Consider the following 25958-nt stretch of genomic DNA (forward strand, 5'->3'; position numbering starts at 1 on the left):
CTTTCCCCTCCTGCCTTCTTCTGCTCCTCACTCTTGCCTCTTACCTGCCTATCACCTCTCACTGGTGTTACGTCCTTCCCTTTCTCCAATGGTCCATTCTCCTCTCCTATCACATTCCTTCTTCTCCAGCCCTCATCTTTCCCACCCACATGACTTCACCGAACACCTTCTCACCATCTTCCTTCCCCTCCTCCTCACCTTTTATTCTGGAGTCTTCCCCTTTCCTTCCAGCATTTTGAATGTGTTGTTTTATATATTCCCTTTGTTCTTTCCATCCCTCTTGGTCTCTTATCTGGACCTTTATCTCCTTCTTGTTTCTGCTGAAGGGTCTTCAACTTCAAATGTTAACTCTGCCTTTGCATTCCATGGATACTGAATGATCTGCTAAGAATTTTGCTTCATTTCCGATGTCTAATATCGACGTCTCTTTTGATTTTCACAGCAGAATAGCAATTCTTTTCCAGATCAAGCCTCTGAATACTAATCTTTCTAACTTAACCATTTTTTGAAATAACTCACCCTTATTTTTCTTCTTTTGGGGGGCAGCTTCCTTTTTCCTGTCTTTTTCCTTGTTTAAAACAGCTTTAAGAAAAGAATCAAGAGCATTAGTGATAAAGACAAGAGATTCTGCAAATGCGAGAAATCTACAGCAACATACACTAAACGCAGGAGAAACTCAACAGGTCAGGCAACATCTATAGAAATGTATAGGGGAGTCAGCTGGAGATGGTCATGGAGTGAGTACTGTTTTGGATTCGCTCCATAACCTTTACTTTTTTTTTTAACCTTTGATCACCCTTATTCAGCTTATTTTTACCTATACCGAAAGTTTCTTTGTTAATTTTTTTTTAATTTACTGCCAAGAGTTTGTTGTGAACTTTTGAAGATATGCAAACAGAAATGTCTCTCAGGTCTAAGGGACGGGACCCCGGACGCAATCAGAACGGTAACGGAAAGAAGCAGGCTCCGCCACAACAAACTCAATTAACTTTTGAAGTGTTTATGGAGGTTTTGGATAAAAAATTTGCTGAACTACAACAATTTTTTAAAGAAGATATAAAGGCTTTTCAAGAGTACATGGTTAAGATGGATTTAATAAGCAGCAACAAGCTCTTATTGCGTCTTTGCAAGAAGATGCTCGGAAGCGAGATTTGACTATTGAAAAACTGCAACAGGATTTAATTTCGACCATTAAGCTGATGGAAGCCCTTAAAGCTAAGAGTGACGATTTTGAGAATCGGTCCAGAAGACAGAACTTATGTATACTTGGTCTTCCAGACGGCATTGAAAAAGATGACCCTTCGAAATATTTTGCTCAACTTTTAAAAGAAACGTTTCCGACGATTTTCCCGAATAACCCCCCTTTATTGGATCGGGCACATAGAATTCGGTGTCGATCACCGAGTGTTACAGACAAACCTTCGGTGGTAATTGTCCGGTTCCATTATGTACATGTCAAAGAACAACTTATAAGAGCAGCTTGTCGGGCAGGAATGATTAAATTCAAAGAATTCTGCTTCTGCCTGGTCGAAGACTTTAGCCCTGACCTTTTAAAAAGGCTTCTTTTTAAACCGTTGATGGCTGAATGTTATGAGAAAAATCTGAAACCTGCGCTCCTATACCCTGCGAAGCTTCAAATTTCTCTGTCAAATGCTCCACGACAGGTTTTCCTTTCAACTTCAGAAGCGAGAAAATATCTGGAGGAGAACTTCCCTACTGCTACAGACACCAGTCTCTAATAAATGAACGATTCTGATCGTGTAAGATGGTTCTCGATCTCTTAAACCAGAATTAAAATCTGGTTATTGGTGTAGGTTCATCCTATACTTTATACTTAAGTTAAAGTGTGTTTTCCATATTAATTGTTCTGCCTTATACACTTTAACCATTATACTACATACTTGTCCATTAACTTTGTTCCTTCGAAGGTATATTTTTAATTCTTTGAAGGTGAATTTTTCTTTGATTAAGATGGTGGGTTTTTGAAAAAGATTTTTGGTTTTGCTTAAGATGGCGTTTTTTTTTCTTTCTTTCGTCTTTTTCCTACAATGCATCGCTTATCATAGCTTAAATATTTTTTGTTTTGTCTGGGCTAGAGCCCGATTTATAATTTTTTTTTTAGTGATTATATTTTTTTTACAACTAACTATACTTAGAAATATGGTTTTTATTATAGCGATTTTAATTTTTAAAGTTGGGGTGATTCTTTTATATATATCCTTTATATATGAAGTGTTCTCCAGCTGACATGGGGGTAGGATTAGTCTTACTTTTTCCCTTTTTAAGTCATATTTTGGCCTTTTCTCTTTCTCTTGGGGGGTGGGGGGATGGTCTGTTTTCTAATTCTATTCTTTTTACACCAGTTTGTGTTAGTTTTTTTTATTTGGGCTGTTTTTGAACTTCAAATATGTCTGTGTTGTCATCACTTCCGGGTCTTCTCATTACTTTTGTTCCTCTTCTGGGTGCATGAGTTTATAAGTTGGTTAACCCTTTCTATACCAAAGGGTTGATTTTAGAATTATGGCTCAGACCATTAATTTTGTGTCTTGGAATACTATGGTTTAAATCATCCAATTAAACGAAAGAAGATTTTCAAAGTATTCCAAAGACTTAATGCTCATATCATTTTTGTACAAGAAACTCATGTGAGGAAGGAGGACAAATTTCGTTTTTTTAGATTTTGGCGGGGTCAACAGTATCACGCAAATTCGAATGCTAAAGTAAAAGGAGTTTCAATTTTTATTGACTCCTCTATTCCATTTGTTCAACATGATATTTTTTCGGATCCGAATGGTAGATTTTTGTTAATTATGGGTTTACTTTGTAATAAAAAGGTTGCTTTGGTTAATGTTTATGCTCCAAATGTGGATTGTCCTGACTTTTTTAAGTCCTTATTTACCTCTTTACCCAATCTAAATGAATATAAGTTAAGAATGGGTGGTGACTTTAATTGTTGTTTAAATCCTCTGATGGATAAATCTTTATCTATTCAGACTTTACCTAATAAGTCGGCCACTTGTATTAACTCTTTTTTGACTGACAATGGAGTTTTTGATATTTGGAGATTCCGGCATCCTAAAGACAAAGAGTTTACTTTTTTCTCACATGTTTATCACTCTTATTCGAGAATTGATTATTTTTTTGTAGACTCTTGTTTTATTCCATTGGTAATCGGTTGTAACTATGATATTATAGCTATCTCTGATCATGCTCCATTATTACTTTCTATGAAATTTACGGATACAGCTTCTAATGCCAGACAAGACCCTGCAAGACTCTGACTTTATAAAATTTATGGAGGAGCAGATCGACTTCTTCGTTTCAACTAATTCTACAGATGATATCTCCTGCGGAACACTTTGGGACACTTTTAAAGCGTATATACGTGGACAGATTATTTCTTATTCTGTTGGTTTGAGGAAACATACTAAGATGGAAACTCTTTTATTGGTTGATAAAATTAAAGACATTGATAAGAAATATTCGATTGCTCCTAGTAAGGAGCTTTACAAACAAAGGGTTGAACTTCAAATGGAACATAGTTTATTACTTACATCCTCGATTGAAAATCAATTAATGAAAACTAAATCTGATTTTTATATACATAGTGATGAATCTGGTAAACTGTTAGCTAGTCAATTGAAGAATGCTTTGGTTAAACGTCAGATCACTAAGATTGGTCAGCAGAATGGGAATCTGACAGTTAATCATGATGAGATAAATAAGGCATTTCAAGACTTCTATACCTCCCTGTATCAATCTGAATTTCCTCAAGATCATAATACCATGTCTGATTTTCTTGGGAAATTAAATTTTCCAAGATTATCATCTGATGATCTTTTGATATTGGATACTCCTATTACGGATGTAGAAACTAAAGGGGCTATTTCCTCAATGAATTCTGGGAAAGCACCGGGTCCAGATGGTTATACAGTTGAATTTTTAAAATTTTTTTCCACTACTCTTTCCCCTTGGTTAGGTAAGGTTTTTGAGGAAGCCATTAGATTGGGGAATTTGCCACAATCTTTTTATAGAGCTTCCATTTCTCTAATATTGAAGAAAGATAAAGACCCTACTAACTGTGCTTCCTAAAGACCTATATCTTTATTGAATGTAGACTCCAAGATTTTTTCCAAGTTACTGGCATCTAGATTGGAGAAGGTATTACCCAAAATTATTTCAGATGATCAAACCGGTTTTATTAAAAATCGTTATTCTTTTTTTAACATTAGGAGATTGTTGAATATTGTTTATACTCCCTCACATGACACTTCAGAATGCGTGATTTCATTAGATGCAGAGAAAGCATTTGATAGAGTTGAATGGCCTTACTTATTTAATATGTTGGAGAAGTTTAATTTTAGTCCGATATTTATATCATGGATTAAATTGATTTATCATACTCCAGTAGCCTCAGTGTTTACCAATAATCAAAGATCTCCCTTTTTTCGCCTATTTCGGGGCACTAGACAAGGATGTCCTCTTAGTCCATTACTATTTAACATTGCCTTAGAACCTTTGGCAATTGCCATCAGACAATCACAGGATATTTTGGGTATTAATCATGGGACAGATATTCATAAGTTATCTTTGTATGCAGATGATTTATTATATTCATTTCTAACCCGGAGAAATCCATCCCAGCAGTTTTATCATTATTGGCTCAATTTAGTGAGTCTTCTTATCTTTATCCCTAATAGGTAGGATTAATGCTATTAAGATGGTTATTTTACCTAAGTTTTTATATATTTTTCAAGCGATACCAATTTTTATCCCGAAATCTTTTTTTTTACTAATGTTGACTCTAAAATTTCTTCATATGGCAGAATAAAAATCCCAGGTTAGGTAAAATATATTTACAGAAGACAAAAAAGGAAGGCGGGTTAGCATTACCTAATTTCAGATTTTACTATTGGGCAGTTAATATTAGATATTTGTTATGTTGGTTGAAAGATGGGGGTGGATCTTTCGGCCCTTGTTGGGTGAGTTTAGAAACTAAATCTGTATCAGCTTATGCTCTGGGTTCTATTTTAGGAACTTCTCTCCCTTTTGCTCTTTCTAAATTGCCGAAACAAATTGACAACCCGATAGTTAAACATACTTTGCGTATATGGTTTCAATTTCGGAGATTTTTTGGGTTGACTCAATTCGCTTTAAATAGTCCTAATGTATCTAATTGATTTTTCCACCCTTCCATTATAGATCAAGCTTATTCGGCTTGGAAAACTAAGGGATTACTAAGATTTTCTGATTTATTTTTAGACAATTGTTTCATGTCTTTTGAGCAATTATCCAACAAATATAACTTGCCTAGATTTCATTTTTTTAGATATTTACAGATTAGACATTTTTTAAGTTCTGTACTTCCTACGTTTCCAAATTTTGTGCCTTCAGATATTTTGGAGAGTTTATTTGAATTAGACCCTTTTCAAAAACGGCTTATTTCAAAACTTTATAATATAACTATGAAGATACGTTCAGAGCCTCTTTATAAGACTAAAAAGGATTGGGAAAGAGAGCTTAGTCTTATTATTTCTAGTGAGAATTGGGATAGAATTCTTCAATTAATTAATACATCATTGTTATGTGCCAAACATTCATTAATACAATTTAAGGTCGTACATAGGGCCCATATGTCCAAGGATAAATTAGCTCATTTTTACTCTCATATTAGTCTTATTTGTGATAGATGTCATTCTGAAATTGCGTCTTTAACTCATATGTTTTGGTCTTGTTCATTTTTGGAGAAATATTGGAAAGATATTTTTGATATTATTTCTGCGGTTTTGAATATTGATTTACAACCTCATCCTATTACCGCAATTTTTGGTTTACCAATGTTAGACTCACTGCATTTATTTTCTTCTGCCCATCGAATGATTGCATTTCTAACTCTGATGGCTAGAAGATCTATATTGTTGAATTGGAAGGAAATTAATCCTCCCACTGTATTTAATTGGTTCTCTCAAACTATGTTATGTTTAAATTTAGAAAAAATTAGAAGTGGTACTTTTGAGACTTCTATTAAATTTGAAAAGTTATGGAGACCATTTATTCAACATTTTCATATGATGTAATATTACCCTGTGCCAAGTTCATTTGATTTCCCAGCTTTTAGCTTATGTATGTTGAGAGGACCGGAAGTGACGGCATTGATGAATACTTATTTTTGTGAGATATTATAAACAGCCCCCTTTTTTTCTCTCTTTTTTTGTTTCTTTTTTCTTCTATATTAGTTATTAGATTAGTAGACTAGCTAGTTTTGCATTATATATATATATTTTTTTTTCTTTTCTTTCTTTTTTCTGTTTTCTTTATATCATATATTATGAAATATTTAGATTTACCATGTTCATACATATATTTTATGGCTTATGTCTTGGTAAACTCATTTATATTGTAACTATTATGTATGTTTTTTTTCATATGTAATGGAATTTGTATGTTGGCAATTTCTTTATCAATATATCATTTGTATTCTGTCCATATTACTACTAATAATAAAAAGATTTAGAAAGAAAAGAAAGAAATGTATAACAGTTGACATTTCAGGCTGAGACCCTTCTTCAGGACTGAGAAGGAGGCAAGCTGGAAGGTGGTAGGTGAAGCCAAGTGGGCGGAAAAGGTAAAGGGTTGAAGTGGAAGGAATCTGATAGGAGAGGAGAGTGGACCATAGGAGAAAGGGAAGAGGGGCACCAGGGGGAGGTGATAGGCTGCTGTGAAGAGGCCAGACTGGGGAATACAAGAGGGCCATAATTTCTTTTTTTTAAACCAGAAGAAGAAATCAATGTTCATGCTATCAGGTTCGAGGCTACCCAGTCAGAATATGAGGTGTTGCTCTTCCACCCCAAGGGTGGCCTCATCATGGCACAAGAGGGGGCTGTGGACTGACATGTTGGAAAGCAAATGGAAATAGCAATTAAAATGGTTACCACCAGGAACTTCCACTTTTGGCGGATGACGTGGTCCCCAAATTTCTGATGGGTCTCACTCATGTAGACTGCATTGGGAGCACCGGATAAAACAGACGACCCCAAGATTCACAGGTGCAGTGTTGCCTCACCTGGAGGAACTGTATGGGGCCCTGACTGGAGGTAAGGGAGGACACGAATGGACAAGTGTAGCATTTGGCCGCTTGCAGGGATAAGTTACAGGAGTGAGATTAGTGAGAAGAGACAAACAGTCAAGTCATAGATATGTACAGCACAGAAACAGGCCCTTCCATCTATCTAGAAAATGGCGAACCATTTAAACTGCCTACTCCCATCGACCTACACCAGGACCATAGCTCTCCATGCACCTCCCAACCATGTATCTATCCGAACTCTTCCTTGATGTTGAAATCAAGCTCGCATGCACCACTTGCGCCAGCAGCTCATTCCACACTTTCACAACCCTTTCAATGCAGAAGTTTCATGTCATGTTCCCCTTAAACTTCTCACCTTTCACTCTTAATCTATGAGCTCTAGTTGTAGCCCCACCCAACCTTAGTGGGAAAAGCCTGCTTGTATTTACTATATTTATACCCCTCTTAACTTTGTATACCTCTATCAAATCTCTCAATCATCTATGTTCCAAGGAATTCTATTCAATTTTTCCTTATAATTCAGGCCTTCCAGTCCCGGCAACATCTTTGTAAATTTTCTCTGTACTCTTTCAACTTTACTTACATTTTTCCTATAGGTCGGTGACCAAAACTGCACACAATACTCCAACATTGGGTCTCACCAATGTTTTATACAACTTCATAAATCAATGCATTGAGTACAGTAAATAGTAAGTTTGGTTGAAGATCAATGCGCCAAAAGCTTTCTTTATGACCTTTTCAACCTGTGTCCCCAATCTCTTTGTTCTACTGCACTCCTCAGTGCTCTACCATTCACTGTGTAAGACCTACCCTGGTTGGTCCAATCAAGGTGCAACACCTCGCAATTACTACCTCATCTTGAATGCCGAGTAACTGAACATTATTGACCAACCTCCATGAGGGTCCTTGTCAAATGCCTTACTAAAGTCCATATAAACAACATCCATTCCCTTGCCTTCATCAACTTCCCTGATAACTTTCTCAGAAAACTCCGTAAGATTGATTAGACAGGATCTACCATGCACAAAGCCATGCTAACTATGCTTTAATTTATCCATGTCTATCCAAATACTTTTATATGTAGTCCCTTAGAATATCTTCCAATAACTTTCCCACTACTGATGTCAGTATAATTTCTTGGTTTATTTTTAAAGCCTTTCTTAAACAGCGTAACAACATTGGCTATCCTCCAATCCTCTGCTACCTCACCAGTCACTAAGGATGATTTACTATGTCTGCTAGGGGCACGACAATTTCTGCACTTGTTTCCTACAGGGTCAAAGGAAACACCTTGACAGGCCCTGGGGATATATCCACCCTCATTTGCCTCAAGACAGAGAACACCTCCTCCTCTGTAATCTGTATTGAGTTCACGAAGTTGATGCTGTTTTACCGTACTTCTATAGGCTCTGTGTAAATAGATGTAAAAAATGCATTTAAGATCACCCCCATCTCTTTTAGCTCCATACATGGATTACCATTATGATCTTCCAGTGGACCAATTTTGCCCCTTGCAATCCTTTTGCTCTTAATATATCTGTAGAAGCCCTTAGGATTCTCTTTCACCTTGTCTCTAGGGGAACTTTATGCCTTATTTTTTTAGCCCTTCTGGTTTCTTTTTAAAGTGTTCATCTTGAATTTCTCGTACACTTCATTTCTTTCTTCTGCCTGTATCTGCAATGCATCTCTCTTTTTTCCCCTATTGAGGGCCTCAATATCTCTTGAAAACCAAGTTTGTCTACACCTGTTACCCTTACCTTGTATTCTGACAGGCACATATAAGCTTTGTACTCTCAAAATTTGACTTTTGAAGGCCTCCCTCTCACCATTGCCAGAAAACAGCCCATCCCAATCTTCACTTGCCAGATCCTTTGTGATACCACCAAAATCGGCCTTTCTCCAACTTAGAATCTCAGCCCACAAGCCAGACCTATCTTTTTTTTCATATTTACTTTGAAACTAACGGCATTGGGATTACTAGGTGCAAAGTGTTCACCTACACAAACTTGTCACCTGTCCCATCTCATTCCCTAACAGAAGTCTCGAGAGAGTGCTCTGCTATGTACCAATTAAGAAAACTTCCCTGAACATATCTGACAAACTCTATCCCCTGAAATTGACAAGCTCAGCATGAGTGCATGAAGCAGCACCAATGCAGTTGTCAATGTTGCAGAGGAAGTGTTGAGGAGCATTACCAGGGAGAGCGTTAGTGACCTTACTCAAACAGGTTGCTCATACTGGAAACCTTTTCAAGTCAAAAGAGGTGCAGTTTAAAATTTGTCAAATCTTCCTCTTCAAGTTGAGAAGACATAAACCAGAGGGAAGATGTTAGGCTTCAATAGGCATAGAAGAGATTCAATAAAAAATTTCCAGGTTTCTCTGTCTTAGGAATAGACTTGAACTGTTCTCTTCAGAGAAAAAAAATGTCAGATGGGCAATATACAGTACAGGTGACTGGGGTTCAATTCCCACCGCTGCCCATAAGGAGCTTGTACGTTCTCTCCATACCACGTGGGTTTCTTCCGGGTGCTCCAGTTTCCTCCCACAGTCCAAAGGTATACCAGTTGATAAGTTAACTGGCAACTGTAAATTGTCCTGTGATTAGGCTAGGGTTAAACTGGGGGATTGCTGTGATTTAAAGGGCCAGAAGGGCTTATTCTGTGCAGTATCACAATAAATAAGATGGTGTTGAAATATCACGGGAGGCCAATTCACATAAGAATTGAGAAGCACACATTAAAGATGTCTGACAAAAAAAAGTGAAAATTATAAGCAATTCTTTTCTGCATTACAAGAGTAGCAGAGATTATGAAAAAAGAATTGAATAAACAATTGGAAGGGAAAAATGATTGGGGAAAGTGGTTCAAATGGGCTGCTCCTTTGAGCTAGAACAATTATTGTCTGGTATGGAGGAGGAGGGGCTACTGCATAGGACTGAAGTAAGCTGTAGAGACCTGTAAAATTAGTCAGCTCCATCATGGACACGAGCCTCTGTAACATCCACGACATCTTCATTTGATGCCTCAAAATGGCGACATCCAAGGACTCCCACCACCAGGGCATGCCCTCTACGCATTATTACCATCAGGAAGAAGGTACAGGAGCCTGGAGGCACACGCTCAGTGATTCAGGAACAGCTTCTTCCCCTCTGCATTGTCATTGAACCCATGAACACAATCCCATTACCTTTTTAATTTCTATTTTTGAACTATTTATTAAACCCAATTCTGATTCCAGATGGGACAAACCACCTCAGATGTGCTGGAGTATTCAGGGACTTTTGCTGGTGTGCAGCTCCACAAATGACAACAATTCTGTCTGCCTGGAGTATGCCTTTAACAAGGTATTAGGGAACTATCACAATTGATCCAATATGGTGAAAAATACATGCCAGTTCAAATGGCTCCAAGGTCTGATTTAGTGACAAGCTGTGGCATCATCTGTCACATTTGGCAACGCTGGAATTTAGAAGAATTGGGTGGGGGGGAGGGGTCTCTGAAACCTATTGAATGTTGAGAGGCCTAGATAGAGTGGATGTGAAGAGGATGTTTCCTTTGGAAGGGGGAGTCTAGGACCAGAGGGCACGTCCATTTCGAACAGAAATGTGGAATTTCTTTAGCCAAAAGGTAAGTATGTGGAATTTGTTGCCACAGGTGGCTGTGGAGGACAGGTCACTGGGTGCATTTAAAGCAGAGGTTGACAGGCTCTTTGGTTCCTTAAGGTTGTTATAGCTGTGGGTAGTAATGGGGGGATAAGCTCCCACTACCTATTAAGTGCTGCCAGAGGCGTACATCTCAAACAGCCTCCGACAACCAAGTCCAATTCCTGGCCCTCGTGTCTGGATTAGCTACTAAACCTGTTGGAACCATTTCTGCTGACAGGAGAAGGGGCAAAGGCAGGTTATTGGCATCCTAAAACGAGTCACTTCAGGCAGATGAGGCTGGGGTTGGCAGTTCAGCTAAAAGAAGGAAAACTCGGATCTCAAACCTCCACTGCCTTGTTCACTCATGGGGAAGGCTTCGGGAATAAACCCAGAGTATTTGCTATACCCTGGGTCTCATATTTGACAGGCCCCTTGCTCAAGATTTGAATGAATGGCAGGAAAATATACAATTTCAAAATTATTTTTTATATGGCTTCATCTACCTACCCATCTCCTGATGCTTTTTCTTTTTCGGTGGAAGGCAAGCATCCTCTTTTTCCACTTCTCTTTCCTCTTTTACAAGAGCTTTAGGAGAAGAACCAAGGGACTTAATGACAGAACTTAACAACAGATTGTCCATAACAAAGCTTTCAAACTTATTCAAACTACATTTCACCACAAAATGCTGGAGGAACTCAGCAGGTCAGGCAACATCTATGGAAAAGAGTTAACAGTCAACCTGAGAAAGGGTCTCGGCCTGAAACTTCGACTGTTAACTCTTTTCCATAGATGCTGCCCAGTCTGTTGAGTACCTTCAGCATTTTTCTGTGTGTTGCTTTGGATGTCCAACATCTGCAGATTTTTTTCCATGTTTGTGAAACTACAGTTCAAACTCACTTGCAGTACAATAAATGGGAGCCCCTGAGTTCAGAAGCCCAAAGTACACAAGCAGTCTAATATGTAAATTGTGACATCTAGACATCAAGGACAATCAGATATAAGCCCACTTAAATGAAAATCAGTATATCATATAGGACACCTTCAGAAGGTGATGCATCAACAAGGCAGCACCTTGGACATGCCCTCTTCTCATTAATCTGAAGACTCGCACTCAAGTTTCCTTCCCCTCTGTCATCAGATTTCTGAATGGTCCTTGAATGCAACCTCCCCATTTTGCTACAGAAACACAAACACACATAAAATGCTGGAGGGACTCAGCAGGGCATAGACACAAGAGAGTCAGCAGATGTTGGAAACCCAGTCACTATTTTGCTTTCTGATTATTTATTTATTATTGTATCTAGTAATTTGTTTCTGTATTGCACTGTACTACTGCCACAAAACAAATTTAACATAAGACAGTGATAATAAACCTGATGCTGAAATATCCAATCAATTAACTTTTTCAGCAATGTGCAGGGTCTGTGGAAGACGCATGTACTGGGAGGCTAGGAATCCAGCATCCATCAACCATGAAGCAAGTATTATATTGCATTTATTTACCTTTTTCTAGTTTTTTCTTCTTTTTCTTTTGAAGCACAGCTGCTTTGTCCTCGCTGTCATCTAAAATTGCTCCAAAGGAACAAAAAATAAAATGAGTTTGGTGATTGCAGCAGAATGTGGGCAAACTCAGCTCACTGGCCCTTTGCTCTCCTGCTCCTTCTTCCTCCACCATAGCCTCTGAGTCCTTCCAAACCTCAAAATTTCACCCACCTTTCTCCTGAAACCCATTTCATTTTCCATTAACTTCTCCAGTAATGTAACCTCACCATTTCTTTCTAGCAACAATGAATGATCTGGTTTAAGATGGTGCTGGTGAAGCTTAGTGATTTCTGGGTGGTGGCCAATTAAACAAGGAAAACAACTAAATACTTTGTTAATCACACTTTTTCTGGAAAATGACCATCACAAACACTAGTCTGCAAGTTCCCTTTGGACTTGGAGGCAATTAGATGTGGTAGAACTGTGGCAAGGTGAAGCAGTGGGTCTGTTGCTGAGAGTGAGGAAGACCCAAGGTGCCAGGCCAATTCTGAAAGGTCAGGCACAGGCTGAATCACAGTGCAGGCCTAGGCCGTAAAGCGTATCGAAGCAACAGAACACGATGTTTGGACAAAGATTTAAGCGGCGGGCCAAAATCGGGAAGGTCATGTACAGGCTGAATTGAGGCCGTGGGGTCCAGGCACCAAAGCATATCGAAGCAACTAAATCTGATGCATAGAAAATGATTTAAGCTCCTGGCCGAATCAGAAAGGTCGGGCACTGGCCAAATCAAGGTGTCAGAGTCCAGGTATCAGAGCACATCAAAGCGACTGAATATGATGCTTGGATGATGATTTAGGCACCAGGCCAGATTGAAAAGTCAAGCCAAATCAAGTCAAGTAAAAATGAGACTTTTTTTTCCAGGACCATGGTGTCACATGACAGTACAAAAACTAGACTGAACTACTTAAAAAACAATACAGGGGGAAAAAACTGCACTAGACTACAGACCTATCCAGGACTGCATAAAGTGCACAAAACAGTGCAGGCATTACAGGGTGTCAGGGTCAGGTGTAAGGTCAGGGTGTCAGGACTGGAGGTGAGGGTTAGACTGGTTCAGCCCAGTGTTCTGCTCTGCACTGAACTAAGGGTCTGTGGATAGACTCTCTGTGGACTTCAGCTTGGAATGCGACTTGCTTGTGTTTATTCTTTACGCACATTGAGTGTTTGACTGTCTTTTTTAATGTTTTTTTGGGTTTCTTTGTTTTGTGGCTGCCTGTAAGGAGATGATTCTCAAGGTTGTATAATGTACGCATACATTGGTAATAAATGTACTTTGAACTTTATAATCTTATGCAACAAAAACAGAACAAAAAAGCACCCTAATCAAATTTGATGGGCTGAATGGCCTCATTATATGCAGTTGCATGCTATTTCTCTCAAAGGAGGACTCACTCCGCATCCTCCTCTCTCCCAATAACCCAGAATAATATACCTAGACATAACTGCACAGTTAAAATGGCAGTCATGTAACTGGACCAGTAATCAAGGCAGGAGCACACATCCCAACATGGCATCACGGGAAATTATAGTCTGTTAATCAAACAAATATGAAAGAGTAATGATAGAGAGTTTATTAATATACTTCTTCTGGTGGAAATTTGTTGCTCTTACCCATTCCAGCCTATGTGATTCCATATCCATTCAATATGGTTGGTTCTGAACTATCATACAGTCATAGACCACTAAAGCACAGAAACAGGCCCTTCAGCCCATCCAGCCTGTGCAAAACTATTATTTTACTTAGTCTCATCTACCTGCCCTCCAGATCCTACCTATCTTAAGTGTTGAAATCGAACCTGCATCCACCACCTCCGCTGCCTTGGATTGTATGAATTGGATTAGGAATTCACTCAAGGAAATCAGGCAGGGAAATAATTATTCTTTTCTGCATTCTATTTTTATTTCCAATACTTCAATAGTGGAAGAACCACAGCCTCAGAACAGATGGATATCATTTGGAAGAGAGATGTGGAGGAATTTCTTTAGCTCGAGGGTAGTGAATCTGTGGAATTCAATGCCACAGATGCCTGTTGAGCCAAGCCATTGGGTATACTTAAAGCAGAGATTATGGGCTCTTGATTAATAAGGATGTCAAAGGTCAAAGGGAGAAGGCAGGAGAATGGGGTTGAGAGTGAAAATAAATCAGTCATGATGGAATGATGGAGCAGACTTGATGGCTGAACTCTCTTCCTCTGTTTTATGGAAATTCAGTGGCTGGAATGTTTTCTCTTTGACTTTGTATCTTACAGTGCCAGCACTACTCCTCCACAGCCAGTATCCTCTCCTTCCTTTTCATTCTCCTTCCAGGAAAGTTATACTTTATTAAAATGCCCTCAGCACCGTCTCGCAGCTGGCACGCTACATTTATCTTGGACTCCACCTGATAATAGACACCCCTTTTGCTCTTCCACGCTCTCTTCCGCCTCAAAGTTAAAAACAACTGTTTGTTTTTAAGCTTTTAAATCTGATGACAGCTCATCAAACAGTGTCCCTCTCCTTGGATGGATGCTGCCAGCTTTACTGAGTACTTCCTGTATTTTTAAAAAATTTACATATTTCCACCTTTTTGGTTTCTACACAAGGCTGTTCTTGCCTATGATTCCCACACCTTCTGAATGAATGCTAAGCAATGCTGACAAGGGTAAGGAAGAGCAAGCTGCAAAGAAAAAGATTTATGCACTTACTTTCTTCCAGTTTTCTTTTCTTCTGTGGAGACGAAAGAGTACAGGATTCCTCGGCTTGCTTTTTCTCTCCTGAGGAAGCAGTAAAGACTTTTATGACAACAAAACGATGAAGGTGAACAAGTTTAACTTCCACCTAACAAATTGGTCATCACCAGTATACCTTACAGAAGTTTCTAGTTTGTGCCTATCTTCACAATCATAGAAGACATGACTATTCTTCGGGAGTGGATATTAGGGGTACAAGTAATAGGGTGAAACTAAATTATAAGAACACATTGTACTGGTGTATTTCAAAGAATTCAAAGTACATTTACTATCAAAGTATGTATAAATGATACAACCTTGAGATTTGTCTGCTTACAGGCAGCCACAAACCAAGAAACCCGAAATAACCCAGTTTTAAAAGAAGACCAACTCAGAGTAAGAGAAAAAATACATACAAATCATGCAAACAATAGAAACACAGAAAACCTACAGCACAATACAGGCCCTTCAGCCCACAAAGTTGTGCCGAACATGTCCCTACCTCAGAAATTGCTAGGCTTACCTATAGCCCTCTATTTTACTAAGCTCCTTGAACCTATCCAAAAGTCTCTTAAAAGACCCTATCATACCCGCCTCCACCACCGTTGCCGGCAGCCCATTCCACGCACTCACCACTCTGAGTAAAAAACTTACCCCTGACATCTTCTCTGTACCTACTCCCCAGCACCTTAAACCTGTGTCCTCTTGTGGCAACCATTTGAGCCCTGGGAAAAAGCCTCTGACTATCCACACAATCAATGCCTCTCATCATCTTGTACATCTCTATCAGGTCACCTCTCATCCTCCGTCGCTCCAAGGAGAAAAGGCCAAGTTCACTCAACCTATTCTCATAAGACATGCTCCCCAATCCAGGCATGATCCTTGCAAATCTCCTCTGCACCATTTCTATGGCTTCCACATCCTTCCTGTAGTGAGGCGACCAGAACTGAGCACAGTACTCCAAGTGGGGTCTGACCAGGGTCCTATATAGCTGTAACATTACCTCTCACCTCCTAAATGCAATTCCACGATTGATGAAGGCCAATATACCATACGCCTTCTTAACCACAGAGTCAACCTGCGCAGATGCTTTGAGCACCCTATGGATCCCTCTGATCCTCCACACTCCCAAGAGTCTTACCATTAATACTATATTCTGCCATCATATTTGACCTCCCAAAATGAACCACTTCACACTTATCTGGGTTGAACTCCATCGGCCACTTCTGAACCCAGTTTTGCATCCTATCAATGTCCTGCCGTAACCTCTGACAGCCCTCCACACTATCCACAACATCTCCAACCTTTGTGTCATCAGCAAACTTACTAACCCATCCCTCCGCTTCATCATCCAAGTCATTTATAAAAATCATGGAGAAGGGGTCCCAGAACAGATCCCTGAGGAACTCCACTGGTGACCAACCTCCATGCAGAATATGACCAGTCTACAACCACTCTTTGCCTTCTGTGGGCAAGCCAGTTCTGGATCCACAAAGGAATGTCCCCTTGGATCCCATGCTTCCTTACTTTCTCAATAAACCTTGCATGGGGTACCTTATCAAACGCCTTGCTAAAATCCATTTACACTACATCTACTGCTCTTCCTTTATCAACGTGTTTAGTCACATCCTCAAAAAATTCAATCGGGTTCGTAAGGCACGACCTGCCCTTGACAAAGCCTTGCTGACTATTCCTAATCATATTATACCTCTCCAAATGTTCATAATTCCTGCCTCTCAGGATCTTCTCCACCAACTTATCAACCACTGAGGTAAGACTCACTGGTCTATAATTTCCTGGGCTATCTCTACTCCATTTCTTGAATAAAGGAACAACATCCACTATCCTCCAATCCTCCGGAACCTCTCCTGTTCCCATCGATGATGCAAAGATCATTGCCAGAGGCTCAGCAAGCTTCTCCCTCGCCTATAGAAGCAAGCAATATCTTTCCAAAACAAGTTGAGTCTGTGGATCCGAATCTCCAAAGCAGCTGGAGTAGGCCCAAAGCCTTGGTCTCAGTTCATCACAGAGCAGGGCAAATCTCCGCCAAACTCACAGATATGAAGTGTTTAGTAGCACCAGAGCACTCTCACAGCCTTAGTGCTGCAGTTGAGAAGTGAACATCGTGGGAAAACGAGTGAAAATGGTCCAACCCTCACCTCTGCCTTGTCGGTCTATCTGGGTTGGTGTTTCAATCTATGGTTAAGGCACTGTTGGAATCAGTTGCTTTTTCAATACTTTTTTACAAGGCATTAGTTGAATTAATGCAATATTAAAATCATATATTCTTTTTTAACTGACATTTTAAACAATTTTAATCTTTAACAGTACAGCATGTGGTGGGCATTCTCCACTTATAATTAGTTAAGTACTAGCACATTACCCCCGTGTGACGATTGTGCAACCATTGATTAGGTTTCCTTATCTAAGGAATTTTGGTTATCTGGACTATAAAGGTGAGTTTTTCTAAAGTGCCATCTTTAATCTCTTTTCTTCCCTGTTTTTCAACTGCTTTGAATCACTGTTTCTTTGTCTGCTTATTATCTGTTCCTTTGTTTAAACTTTAAAATAAACGTTCATGAAGAATCAAATTTTCTCACTCACGCTTGAACTACTTAAAAAATTTACAAGACCTGAAAGCACTTAACATAAACTGTGAAGGCAAGTCTACAGCTCTAATGATGCATCTTAGCTGATCAAGAGCAGCATTATTTTATGTAGGGATACATCACGGAAACAGGCATTTCCAGCACTATGAGTCCATACTGCCATTTACACCCATCAGACCAACTAACCTACTCACCCATACTCCTTTGAAATGTGGGAGGAAACTGGAGCACCCAAAGAAAGCCCACATGGTCATGGGGAGAAGGTACAAACTCCTTCCAGACATCGATGGGATTGAACCTGGTCACTGGACTGTAGCTCTATTAAGGACAGAGAGGATGGGGGGGGGGGGGGGGGAGGTGCATACAGAGCAAAAGAGAGAGTGTGTGTGTATAACAGCTGGTGTCACACTAGACTCTGGGAATTGAGGAGTCTAATGGTTTGCGGGAAGAAACTGTTACACAATCTGGTAGCAAGAGCCCGAATGGTTCAGTACCTTTTGCTAGATGGCAAGAGGGAGAAGAGTTTGTATGAAGGGTCCTTCACAATATGTCTCAGCTTGGCATGACGACTGTTTATTTATTTCCACAGATGCCAAGTGCCTCCAACATTTTCTGTGTATGTGTTGCCATAAACCTAGCCTGGCCTTGCGTGTGAAGCTCGTGTCACATCAAAGTGGCTTGACACAGACATCCTTCATAGAAGCCCAGCAAACCCCTCAAATGTCCCACTATCTCAGGATTACACAGCCTGCACTTGAAACAGTGCTCCCATTCCCAGATGGAAAGACCATTGACTAATACGAATGCCTTGGTAGGCAGCAGAATCCAGGATCTGGTGAGTCTTGGTTGCCTTGGACAGGGAAGGTACAAGTGGCAAGCTAGAATTTCCATACCTTCTTCCTGCATTTTCTTCTTTTTCTTCTTCTTTTGAAGAGGTTTATTCAGCTCACCGTCTTTCTCCACTCCTAAGGAAAAAGAAGAAACCGAGCTCAAGAAATGAATCTGATGTTTGAATAATTTTGATTCTTTTATCTTTTGACAACTTAGTTTGTGAACAAGCAGAAAGGAAATGTACTATCCCTAATCAGTCTGGGTCTATGACGGACCCTAGATTTACAGCTACTATTCTCTCAGGAGGCTCAACAAGCCAGGTTTAATTAAGTGCAGGCCATGTCCAAGAATCAATTAAGACAGAAACAAAAGTGCAGTTTTGGGCCCCTTATCTAAGAAAGTGTGTGCTGACACTGGGGAGGGTTCAAAGGAGGTTCATAAAATGATTCCGGGATTGAAAGGCTTGTCATATGAGGAGCGTTTGCTGGCTCTGGGCCTCTGCTCACTGGAATTCAGAAGAATGAGGGGTTACCTGACTGAAACATATGGCACGATGAAAGGCCTCAATAGAGAGACGGAGAGGATGTTTCCTATGGTGGGAGAATCTAGGACCAGAGGACACAGACTCTGAATAGAGGGGTGCTCTTTAGAATGGAGACGAGGAGGAATTTCTTTACTCAAGACGGTGGTGAATCTAGGAATTTGTTGCCACAGGTGGCTGTGTTGGCCAAGTCATTTGTATATTTAAGGCAGAGGGTGAGATTCTTGATTAGTCAGGGCATGAAGGGATACAGGGAGAAGGCGCAGGAGATTGGGGCTGAGAGGGAAAATGGATCAGCCAAGTTTAAGCAGAGAAAACATTTCATGACATCAAGCCAGTTACAGAATTCACTACTAAATATAATTAAATTATTATTAAACAAACAGTTAACGCTTTGGGTCCTGATGAAGGGTCTCAGCCCTAAACATCAACTGTTAATTCCCCACCAGAGTGCTGCCTGATGTGCTGAGTTACTCCAGCAATTTGTGTGCACCTTGCTGAAATTCACTTCAACTCAAACACTCAGCAAATTCCACCTTATTTTCTAAGTCTTCTTCATAGATCAGTGGAGGTCTGATGTCAGCTTTCAGAACAAACTCGAGCACTTAAAGCCTCCAAACCACTGAAGTAGCTAGAACAGTACAGTTTTATTCCAGGAACGGTTTCGGTTTACCTGTTATTGATTTTTCCCTCTCAATGGGAGAGAGAGAATTCTTCCTGCTTTTCTTTGTTGAAACAACTGTTGAGAAATGAAAGGGAACAGTGTGAACAGTGAGAAGAAGACATCCATTTATATAACTTCCCTCCACAACCTCTCAAAGTATTTTTATAATCAAAGGTGAAACACTTTGTCACAGTTCTATCACTGCAAATCAATAGTGCACAGCACTATCCAACATATAATAGCATAATGTTTTGTCTATCAGATGGCATAACAATGATTATCTATCCGAGAAGTCACTTGGGTCTAAGTTGTTGTTGTTATTCCTTTCCATGCCTTGTGGCACATCAGGCAGCAACCTTGCCATTTCTTTAGCGGTTTTCTTTTATTTTCTACGAGGCCAAGTTGCTAGCTCGACACTCAACCCAGCACGGATAGAAAGCATGGAAGGAGCCAGCCGGATCCGAATCCGGGACCACTTGTTTCAAAACCCAATGCCGATGCCACTAAGCCGTCAGCCGGCTTAAGACATTACATTTTGCACTGAGAAATTCAAAGATGAACTTCAACTTAGATCATTTAATAAAATCCACCATATTGCCCTAATCAGTGTGGGTCAGTAGTATATGAACTAAAGTGCATGTCTGGTCAGCCCTCAGCTAAAACAGAACATCTGGCGCCCGCCTGAATACCCTGCAGTAAATGACTCTATTGAATCTAGCTAGCAGCATGGGTTCCCAACCTGGAGTCCACAGGCCCCTTACTTAATGGTATTGGTCCATGGCATAAGATTGACTGGGAATCCTTGGGCTAGAGGAACACAATTTCATTTCATTAAAGGTTTGAAAGCATACCTGATGACTTTCTCTTCCTTATGAGAAATGTAGAGTTCTTCCTGCTCTTAATTAAAACAGCTTTTGAAAAACAAAAAATGAAGAACTTGCTGAACAAATTATGATAAAGATTTTCATATAGCTTTTTCTTCACCCTCCTCCCAGTGCACAAGCTGCTTTACAGCAAGATCCCATAAATAAACGGGTGATAATGATCCAGTTATTGTTTCAAGAAGTTGGTTCTGACATACATAAAGAACTGGAGCAACTTACAAAACACTGGAAGAATTCAGTGGGCCATGGGATGGGGGTGGGGGTGTTGTTGTGGCTTGGAGGCTTGTGTGCTTCAGTGACCCAGAGAGCTACATTGGCTGGAGTCAGAGACTTGTGCTTCGGTTCTTGGTAGGGTCACCCATGCCAAACAGGTCAAAAGGTAGAGGCCAGTCTAAGAGTGGTTCACTGGTCCTCCAGGTTCAGGGTTCAGCTCACAGCTAAAAACTTTGATACATCAAACAACGCTGTTAAGGAAACAGTAATGACGAATCCTTTCACATCTAAGTCTCACCTGGGTCTTGCATGACTGACAGTAGAGAAAACTGACAGGAAGCAACTGACACGCTGAAGGAAACTCCGGACTCTGCCAGAGATTTAGGATCTTCAATGGTGCCCAAAATGCCAGTGGCATAATGGGCAGTAAGTAATAAGCCAGTTACCTGTTTCAAGAAGTCGGAAAAATGCAGAAAGAACTGGAGGAACTCAGCGGGCCTATGGGATGGGAGAATGGACAGTTGATACTTTGGGTTGAGATCCTTCATCTGAACTTTAAAATTCAAAATAGATTTATTATCAAAGTACCTACACCACATACTACCTTAGGAGTAATTTTCTTGCATGGATTCACAGAAGAACAGGTAAATACAATAGAATCACAATAGCACAGTGGATAGCACAACTCTTTACAGTATTGGTAACCCAGGGTCAATTCCCATCTCCGCCTGTAGGGAGCTTAAATGTCCCCCCGGTGACCATGTGAGCTTCCTTGAGGTGCTCGGTTTCCCCTACAGACCAAAGGCTTCCGGTTGTAAATTGTAAATTGCCCCATGATTAGGTTAGGATTAAATCGGGTGAGGAAGGGTGGCGGGGTTGCGGTTGGTAGGGCCTATTCCATGTTGTATAAATTTCTGCTGCTTCAAGTAGTACACTCTTCCTATGACTGCATGGGTTTCCTCCATCCTGATCAAAAAGGCACAACAGCTCCTTCATTTCCTGCAGAGCATCAAGAAAGCTCACCTTTGTCTCAGGATACTGTCGGACTTTTACTGCAGTACCGTTGAGAGCATACTCACCAGCTGCATCTCAGTGTGGTATGGCAATTGTCCCATATCGGACCGCAAAGCTCTCCAGTGGGTGGTGAAAACTGCCCAGCAGATTATCAGCACCCAATTGCCCACCATTGAGAACATCTACCATAAATACTGCCTAGGCAGGGTGAAAAGCATTATCAAGGAATCACCTCATCCTAGCCATGGACTTTTTACTCTCCTCCCATCCGGTAGGCACTACAGGAGCCTCCGCTCCCACACCAGCAGGCACAGGAAGAGCTTCTTCCCTGAGGCTGTGACCCTGCTGAACCTCACATCACAGCACTAAGCAGTATTGCACCCATATTGTACTGTCTCAGTACTTCTATATTTGTGTACTGTAGCACTTACTTTTTATGTCATAGTTATTTTGTAAATAACACTATTCTTTGCATTTCTGTTTAGATGCTAACTGCATTTCATTGGCTTTGTTCATCGGCACAATGACAATAAAGTTGAATCTAATATCCCAAAGACATACGGGTTAAGATTAGTGAGTTGTGAGCATGTCAGGTTGATGCCAGGAACAGGCTACCCCCAGCACAATCCCGTGACCATGGTGTTGGTCATTTATGATACAAAGCGATGCACTGCTCTATATATCTCAATGTACATGTGACAAATAAAGCCAACTCTCTTTAATAAAGTTAAGCATTCAACTTGTCCCAGATTCTATCACTTACCTGCACACTAGGGGTAATTTACAAACAATTAACCTACCCCAACCTGCATGTCTTTGGAAAGGGAGGACAAGAAGTACCCTAAAGGGATAAGGTGTCATCTGCACACAGATGGCACTTGTCAAGATCGAACCCAGCCCTATAAAAGTTTTGTTCAGTTACAACACGATTACCTAACCTTTGAACTTTGTACACATTGGTGAGACCTGTTGTAAATTGGAGGACCACTTTGTCAAGCATTTCCATCCATCCGCCAATTGCGGATCTTCCCGGTGGCTAAATACTTTAATTCTAATGCCCACTCCCACACCGACATGCCAGTCCCTGTCCTCCTCTTGTGCCAAGATGAGGACACCCTCAGAGTGGTGGAGCAAGACCTTATATTCCGTCTGGGTAGCCTCCAACCTGACGGCATGATTACTGACCTCTCCTTCCAATAAAAAATCCCCCCCCCCCACTTCTTCTATTCCCCACTCTGGCCTCTTCTCACCTGCCAATCACTTTCCCCTGGGATCCACCTCCTTCCCTTTCTCCTATGGTTCACTCTCCTCTCCTATCAGGTACCTTCCTCCCCAGCCCTTTACCTTCCCACCCACCTGGCTTCACCTATCACCTTCTAGCTACCCCAATTCTCCTCCCACCTCATCTTTTTATTCTGGCATCTTCTCTGCAGGTCAATAACCTCACACTTCAGGTTAACTGTCTACATCTCTGTTTCTATTAGAATTTAAATCAGTTTTAATATCACTGGCATATGTTGTAAAATTTGTTGTCTTTGAGGCAGTAGCACAATGTAATACATAGAAAAAAATGGAATTACTGTAAGTATATAATACATTAAATAAGCACTGCAAAAATAGAAATAAAAAAGTAGTGAGGTAATAGTGTTCATGAGATCAATGTCCAGACAGAAATCAAGACGGCAGAGGGGAAGAAACAGTTCCTGAATCGTTGAATGTGTGCCTTCAGACTTCTGTACCTCCTTCCTGATGGTAGCAAGAGGGCACGTCCAGGGTGATGGGGGTCCTCAATGATGAAGGCCACCTTTTTGAGGCATCACTCCTTGAAGATGTCCTGGATACAACAGAAGCTAGTGCCCATGATGGAGTTGACTGAGCTTACAAATCTCTGCAGCTTATTTTGATCTTGTGCATTACCACCCACCACCCCAATACCAGACGGTGATGCAGCCAGTCAGAATGCTCTCCATGGTACATCTGTAAAAATTTGTGTGCCTTTGGTGACATACCAAACCTCCTCCAACTATTAATGAAATATAGCCACTGTCATGCCTTCTTTATAGCTGCAGTTGGATCCCGGTTAGATCCTCAGAGATATAGACACCAAGAAGCTCAACATACTGAGCTTTCCAAAAAAGCTCAACACAAGCACAGGGAACTTCACTTCAATTTCTGACATCAGGCGTCCGAGGATTTAAAAAATTTACTCAAGACCACTGACCTTTGAATTAATTGAATGATCCCTTTAACAGTTATTTCTGGAAACTGCTGCCTGATAGCATGGGCAGTGAGTATTCTTTTCTGTTTATCTTGGTGGAAGTCCTGCCCACAAGAAGCACACCTTCCACAATCTGCAGACTCACTTCAAGGACACTACAACTCGTGTTCACTGTATTAATTACTTCATAGTTTTAAAACAAGTTGCAGTTTGTCTTTTTTTGCACAATGGATGTCTTTTTTTGTCAATCTTTGTGTGTAGTTATCCACTGATCCTACAGTATTTCTTTGTTCTACTGTTAATGTCTAAGGCAAAATGAATTCCAAGGTAGTACATGGTGACATATAGGTGCTTTGATAATAAGTTTCCTCTGAACTTCGATATGCTTGCTCTCAGATCTCTGTCTGCCTTGATGAGTGCAGCTCCACCAAATCTGAAGAAGCTCAACAACATCCAGGACAAAGCGACTCATTTCACCAGCGATCTAAATCCTCATTCCCTCCACCAGCGCAAGTTGTGGGGGGTGTACAGTCACCTTACAAAATACTCTGCTTCTAGTTGCCCAGGCGAACCTTGCAGCAGCTGTGAAAACTAATTTGATAATAAATTTACTTTGAACCTTGAATCTTCACCATAGCCCTGCCACAAAATACGCTTGCAGTACAATGCTTTCAACTGTAATGTCTGCCTATGGCACAACAACACCATTTTAAATATTCAAGTAAACAGTTACATACACGACTTCTGAATTCGTTTTTTCTTTGCCAGTGAAGGGACCGCAGAGTCCTGGTCTAATTCTGTCAGCTTTCGTTTCTTCCCATGGTCAGCTTTTAAACACAAAGAAATATGTTAACCATGACAAGAATACTTAGTAATAAAACTATTACCCGGTGATGAAGTGAAGCATAAGTGATTACAAGAACATCTACCAATAAAATCAAGGGACCTTAGTCAGAAATATGCAGTGATTTGAGGATAGTTATGTATATATTCTGTGGTCACTTTATTAGGTATACCTGCTCATTAATACAAATATTTAATCAGCCAATCACGTGGCAGGAACTCAATGCCTATAAGCATACTGACATGATCAATAGGTTCAATTGTTATTCAGACCAAACATTGTAATGGGGAAGAAATTTGATCTAAGTGACTTTGGCCTTGGAATGATTGCTGGTGCCACATGGGGTGGTTTGAGTATCTTAGAAACTGCTGATCTCCTGGGATTTTCAGGCACAACAGTCTCTAAAGTTAAAGGTTCTCAGATGTTTGGCATCCATTGCAGAGAAGCAAAGACTGAACAACAACTCTAAGCCCCATATGACTGGAAGAACCACAGGACAGACCAGTTGGTGTCAGGCATACTGGAGCCTGCCTGTGACTGGAACATCAACATCTTCACAAATGGCTAATATTTCCCCCGGAGAATGGGCTACAGCAGCAGTGGCCACCTTATTAAATACACTGCTAGAGACAGTAGTATAGGCAGATACAGTCCGGACATTTAAGGAAATCTTGGATAGGCACATGAGTCATAGGAAAATGAAGGACTATACAGGGGGGAAAGGTTAAATCGAGTGAGTAGGTTATAAGGTCAGCACAAGTCGTGGACCGATGAGCTTTTATTAAGCAGTGGTGTTCTATGGTCCACGTTAAAAGTAACATAGATATTAAATCAGAATCAGGTTTATTATCTCCGGCATGTGACATGAAATTTGTTAACTTAGCAGCAGCAGTTCAATGCAATACATAACATAATACATAATAAAATATAAATAATAAATAAATATATATATATATAAAAAACAGTATACGTATATTGAATAGATTAAGAAACATGCAAACAACAGAAATATTGTATATTTTAAAAAGTGAGGTAGCATCCAAGGTAGTGTCCATCTAGCAATCAGATGGCAGAGGGGAAGAAGCTGTTCCTGAATCACTGAGTGTGTGCCTTCAGGCTTCTGTACCTCCCATCTGATGGTGACAGTGAGAAAGGGCATG

At 40.3% G+C, this 25958-nt stretch overlaps 1 protein-coding gene across 8 annotated transcripts in view; it reads right to left on the minus strand.

The window, feature by feature from the left end:
• Positions 1 to 25958, minus strand: part of LOC132396942 (nucleolar protein dao-5-like) — a 130210-nt gene that overhangs the window by 36184 nt on the left and 68068 nt on the right. For 6 of the 8 annotated variants that reach the window (XM_059975075.1, XM_059975080.1, XM_059975079.1 and 3 more), the window contains 8 exons: positions 24692 to 24781; positions 20477 to 20536; positions 19635 to 19700; positions 18483 to 18554; positions 14957 to 15025; positions 12234 to 12302; positions 11238 to 11315; positions 520 to 582 (listed from right to left, as the gene is read on the minus strand). In XM_059975075.1, coding sequence (XP_059831058.1) covers positions 520 to 582; positions 11238 to 11315; positions 12234 to 12302; positions 14957 to 15025; positions 18483 to 18554; positions 19635 to 19700; positions 20477 to 20536; positions 24692 to 24781 — 567 coding nt within the window. The remainder of the gene's footprint in view (positions 1 to 519; positions 583 to 11237; positions 11316 to 12233; positions 12303 to 14956; positions 15026 to 18482; positions 18555 to 19634; positions 19701 to 20476; positions 20537 to 24691; positions 24782 to 25958) is intronic. The other 2 variants (XM_059975076.1, XM_059975077.1) reach the window with 2 other exon arrangements.

The sequence above is a fragment of the Hypanus sabinus genome, chromosome 7, assembly GCF_030144855.1.
Source record: "Hypanus sabinus isolate sHypSab1 chromosome 7, sHypSab1.hap1, whole genome shotgun sequence".
NCBI classification, from domain to species: Eukaryota; Metazoa; Chordata; class Chondrichthyes; order Myliobatiformes; family Dasyatidae; genus Hypanus; species Hypanus sabinus.